The 5,489-nt window shown below is 38.0% G+C and overlaps 1 protein-coding gene across 1 annotated transcript; it reads left to right on the forward strand.

Moving 5' to 3' along the window:
• The first annotated feature begins 2,033 nt into the window (after positions 1 to 2,033).
• On the forward strand, positions 2,034 to 5,263 carry LOC104596554 (small ribosomal subunit protein RACK1-like). The gene is made up of 2 exons (XM_010257819.3): positions 2,034 to 3,043; positions 4,992 to 5,263. Exons 1-2 carry the CDS (start codon positions 2,201 to 2,203, stop codon positions 5,091 to 5,093), a joined length of 945 nt encoding a protein of 314 aa, XP_010256121.1. The 5' UTR covers positions 2,034 to 2,200; the 3' UTR covers positions 5,094 to 5,263.
• Positions 5,264 to 5,489: the final 226 nt, after the last annotated feature.

Below are 5,489 nucleotides of genomic sequence, written 5' to 3' on the forward strand. Positions count from 1 at the left end.
ATAAAATATATATGTGGGTCGTGTCGGGCCGTGCTAGGCCGGGCTACGAGCTGGGTTGTGCCGACCCGTGGACCTAAAATCCTAGGCCCAGCATGGCCTGCATGGTCATGCCGGGCCTAGCACGGCCCGCGGACTGTCATGCCAGGCTGTGCCGGGCTGTTCCGAGTTCATGCTGGGCCATGGGTGACACAGCCCGATTTACATCTCTACTGGGGATGTAGGCTAAATTTTTTGACAATGATTAAATTAAAACTCGAGGTTGGGATGGGAAATATGATCCCTACCCCAAACCCATAAATATAGTTCCATTAATTATGGTAAATATAAATGTAATATCCAATACTTATGGAAATTATTAAAATTTTCCAATTATTTATTTGAAAATTTGGAAGTTTTATAATTTAAGTTTCACTAAATTAACAAAATCACTAATTATTGCTCAAAAAATTATAGTAAATATCAAAATTACTGAAAATATCAATAACTACTTACTACTAAAAATTACCAATAAATTTTAATTGTTAAATTTGTATTTATTAATATTTTAATTAATTATTGATTTCAATAATTAATTTTCAAAAAAATGAAATTAAATTACCAAAATCAATTATTTTTAGCAAGTAATTCTTAGTAATTAAAATTTTCAATTTACCAAAATTACAAAAAATTATAGCAAAAAACAAGACGATTAGTGTTTTCTAGTGAGTGAATAACTTAGGTGCTGCTTTGCAAGTCCCTTTAAAAAGATCTTCTAACTGCTCAGATGGCCAAAAGATATATTGAGATATGGGGTCCTATCTTTAAAGATCGTTTGGTAAGCGACTCGGTCTATCGGGATTTTAAAAATGTGTTTAGAGGCTATATATCACACAAAAAGACTAGAAAAGTTCACTTGAAACTTTTCGAAATTCAACATTTTTCTATCTGTTGACCTTGCGGAAGCCCAAAAGGCCATAGGGAAAGACTTGCCAAACACCACCTAATTTATCTTATAGGACCTAAGTAACCAATACTCTTCAATAAAAAAAAAATCATGGACTCCATTATAATAGTGGCCGAACACATGATTATTACCTAGAGGTGAGCAAATGGGTAGGTTCTAACTAGAAGCGAATGGAATTGACCTCGAAGCGGCATTTGTTACAAGGTAGGGTGTGGTTCTAAATTATTGGAACCGACCCCCCACCCATGTCGGTTCCAAGGTCTAGGGATTTATTCTATCCAAGCCGACCTGATGAACTAGCCTTGGTGGAACCAACCTTGTTAGAACTTGCCTTGAAATAAACCCATAATACTTTTGGGATGTGAAGATTTGAACCCAAGCATTCATGGTTACAAAGGCCATGGTCTTACTTGACCATTGAGTTACTTAAATAATATTTGATCATTTTTTTTATTTTAATATTTGAATTATATAATAAATAGTGTAAAAGGTAATATTTACAAAATTTAAACTTAATTTATAAATTTTTAACCATATAATGATAATCAACGTATTAAATTATCCAATTTAATCGATATAAATTTTAAATTATATATTATATTTATTAAAAATCAAATTTTTAAAGAGCATCCCTTTTTTTATATGTAAAGGGGGAGAATAAAAGACCCTGAAACCACCAAGACCAGAACCTACTGATTCCCAAAAACCTAAAACCAACCCCTACAGCCAGCTATAAACCGAAACAAAGCAGCCCATGCTCACCCCAATATTACCCACCTACTTACCCCTCATTTTTACAGCAAAACAAATGAGGCCTTTATCCAAGGAGGCAAGGAATCCGTTCTACATCTACGGTTTGGTCCAGTTTGGTTTGATCCTGACCCGAGTTATATACACTTCACTCAATTGGTTGGTACTTGGCAGACAACGATGGGCTACAATAGAACTCAAGGTTGATTCCATGTTAACCAAACTATAATAAAAAAGTAGATAACATACTTGTCACCTTTCATGTTCCTGACGTGATAACCTGTATGATGAACGGAAGATTTTACCATAAAAAGCTAAAGGATGAACGGCTGATCAAGCGACCGCATTCTCAAGCGTGCCGTTGTCATTTTTAGAACCCAAGCTTATCGCTCTAACTATTAGTCTGCTATAAAAGCGCACTTAGGGTTTTCCTCTTTCCTCTTCTCCTTCTATAACCCTAGCAGGATCTGCAGAGAGGAAAGTTCACGGAGAGACAGAAAAGAAACAATGGCGGAAACTTTGATCCTCAAGGGGACGATGAAGGGTCATTCCGATATGGTGACCGCCATCGCCACTCCGATCGACAACTCCGACATGATCGTCTCTTCCTCCCGTGACAAATCGGTCCTTGTCTGGCACCTCACCAAGGAAGAGGGCATATACGGTGTCCCACGCCGTCGTCTCACTGGTCATTCTCACTTCGTACAGGACGTGGTCCTCTCGTCTGATGGTCAGTTTGCTCTCTCCGGCTCCTGGGACAGCGAGCTCCGTCTATGGGACCTTAATACCGGAGCCACCACTCGCCGCTTCGTCGGCCACACCAAGGATGTTCTCTCTGTGGCATTCTCGATCGACAACCGTCAGATCGTCTCTGCGTCTCGTGACCGCACCATCAAGCTATGGAACACCCTTGGGGAATGCAAGTACACTATCCAGGACGCCGATAGCCACACTAATTGGGTGAGCTGCGTCAGGTTCAGCCCCAATACGTTCCAACCCACCATTGTTTCTGGATCGTGGGACCGCACTGTGAAGGTTTGGAACCTCACCAATTGCAAGCTTCGTTGCACATTGGCCGGCCATGGAGGTTACGTTAACACGGTCGCAGTGTCTCCTGATGGTTCGCTGTGTGCCAGTGGTGGCAAGGACGGTGTCACACTGCTATGGGATTTGGCAGAAGGAAAGAGGCTTTACTCGCTTGATGCTGGCGCTATCATTCATGCTCTGTGCTTCAGCCCGAACAGGTACTGGTTGTGTGCAGCGACGCAGGACAGTGTTAAGATTTGGGATCTGGAGAGCAAGAGCATTGTCCAGGACTTGAAGCCCGAGGCAACCCAAGGGAAGAATCAGGTATGTTTCATGTTGTTTGCCGATTATTTATCATTGATTCGTGCTACTTGTTTTATATGAATCTGTTAAGACTTAATTGTTTGACTTACGTGCTATATCTTTTCACTAGTTCATTCCTAACTATTAATTTGTATTAGTTGTTTGGCTTGCCTTGGAGTCGTTTATGATTTATGTTTGATATTTGTTATGTCTTATCTTGGTCTAGTTTTATCTGTCTTCATAGTTCCGCTATCAGTTGTGGCTTCTGGTTCAGCGATGTTTTGTTATTGATCTATCCTTGTTTGCATGTCTCTGTATGTTCACTATAGACTTAATTTTATTTTCGATGATTAACATCGACTTGATTTAAATCTTTGAGATTGTGTGGATAGCAATTTTCGGGAATATCCAATGGTTTGATCTTTGTGGCAAGCAAAGCTTCATTATGTGCATTAACTAACTTAGATGTTAATTTTCCTATGTAAATCTAGGTGCGTAACAACATTTTCATGAGCTTGCGGGAAAATAGTTTAGATGGGTGGAATACATGCTTTGTCTGTTGTTTCTCAGGCCCAATTTGCTCGTAGGACTTTCTCCTGAATGAAATTAATGAATTGCATCTCTTGGATTTCTACCAAATTTCACTTGATTAAAATTTGCAATTACTGGTAATTTGAATTTTTTTGGGAGGTTCGTAGTACTACACAACGGGAACGGTGTGATCTGTCCCCTACCTATAACCACCCGACCCGACCTTGGTGATGGCAAGATCTGACCCCAAGTCTACACTACTACCAGCTAGAGGCCTTACCAATCGAGCCAGTTGGTACTGTCATATTTTGCTTGAATGTTAATTTCTAGGATTCATTCCAATTCCATGCTGAAACAGTGATGGAATTAAACGCTAGAACAAATAATGATTGTTTAAGAATTTCTCTAAAAACAAATAATGATTGTCATGTTATAAGTATTAGAATGTGGTTGTAAAAGATTTATTGAGATTGAATTTTAGAATTTTCACCCTGGGAATTCTTTAATGCCATCACATTAATTGCCTGCGATGGTTTTGGTTTATGGAAGTAAATGAGGTGGTGTCCGAAGCAATGACTATCAATACAATCACAGTACTAAATAGGAGTAATCCTGAAATTGTTGAAGTCTTGGGTGGGAGATTGAAAGCTTGAACTTTAAAAATAGACAAATCTTTCCTCGAATGCTGTCTTTTTACTCTGAATCAAAGGGCAAGTGTTAAAAAATAGACAAATATAGTAGTTCTTGCTTTGCTTAAGGATTTGACCAATTAAAATATAAAAAAAAAATCCCGGGTTTTAAGATGAGAAAAAGATAGAGAAGGATATGAAGTCGTCTTCCTTTTTTTCTATCATATATATGTATCTCTCTCTCATATGAAATAAGAACTAGAAAAAGGCTTTTGACCCTAGTTCTTATAGCGTAAACATGGAATTAAACACGTATTATGTCATAGTGTTGTTTGAACTTTGAAATACTAAAATTGATTGGTTCAAAATGTTACTGTCTTTTAGATAGGATGATTTGTCATGTTTTGAGAGGGATATAAAAGTTATTCGGAAAGAGGATTGTGAAATTTCAATTAACATGCATGATGAATTGCTAATTGGTAATTTGGTATGTAGAATCAAGGAACAAACCTAGCATTTAGTTCATCTAGGATTTGTTTTACATGTCTTGAAAACTATTATAGTGGATGAAAATTTTGCAAGCAGACAATATCTATGTTTCTTTTTTTCTCAAAATCTTGCGAGGGTTGTGAAGTGAAAAGCTTTTGCTTATTTTCAGTGCGCATTTGACTTTGGCGATTCTTAACCCACTAGGGGGAGCTAGAGCCGAAGTGAATAGAAATTGCTACCCAATTTTGTTCTACTCCGTTCCATTGTCCCTTGCAATTATTCTTTATTATCTGACACTATTTTTCCCCAATTTTGTACAGATGTTGTACTGCACAAGCTTGAGTTGGAGCTCCGATGGCAGTACACTCTTCACTGGGTACACAGATGGTTCAATCAGAGTTTGGGGAATTGGCCGTTATTAGGAGCTTATTTTGTCATTGATATGAGAGAATCCTCATTATTCTAGGGTTTGAAGGCATACTTATTTTTTTTTTCTATTTTGTCCTTTGGTAGAACTTGTAGGGGGGATGAATCTTTTGGATATCCTGTTTCTAGTTGAATTTTGAATTCAAAAATGGATTGTTCCCATGAAGCCTATCTTCTCTTTTTGTGATCAATTTTGAGTAATACCTGGTGCTTAATATTCTGTTTGTCCTGTTGACACAATCTCGTGGCTCGATTATTAGCGAATGTTTGGAACTGTGGCCGTTTTTCAAAAAAAACGGTGCCACATCTGATCCACTAGGCTTTTCAACAAACGTCCATTTATCTCATTGTTTGGTTCAGTCGATTATTAAAAAATCGGGTATGCCTCAAAA

The sequence above is a fragment of the Nelumbo nucifera genome, chromosome 3 (assembly GCF_055504915.1).
Source record: "Nelumbo nucifera cultivar China Antique chromosome 3, China Antique-T2T, whole genome shotgun sequence".
Classification (NCBI taxonomy): Eukaryota; Viridiplantae; Streptophyta; class Magnoliopsida; order Proteales; family Nelumbonaceae; genus Nelumbo; species Nelumbo nucifera.

Coding starts and splice junctions, on each gene's coding strand:
- LOC104596554 (XM_010257819.3), top strand. CDS start 2,201: ATGGCGGAAACTTTGATCCTCAAGGGGACGATGAAGGGTCATTCCGAT. Junction 3,044..4,991: donor CAACCCAAGGGAAGAATCAG/GTATGTTTCATG, acceptor AATTTTGTACAG/ATGTTGTACTGCACAAGCTT.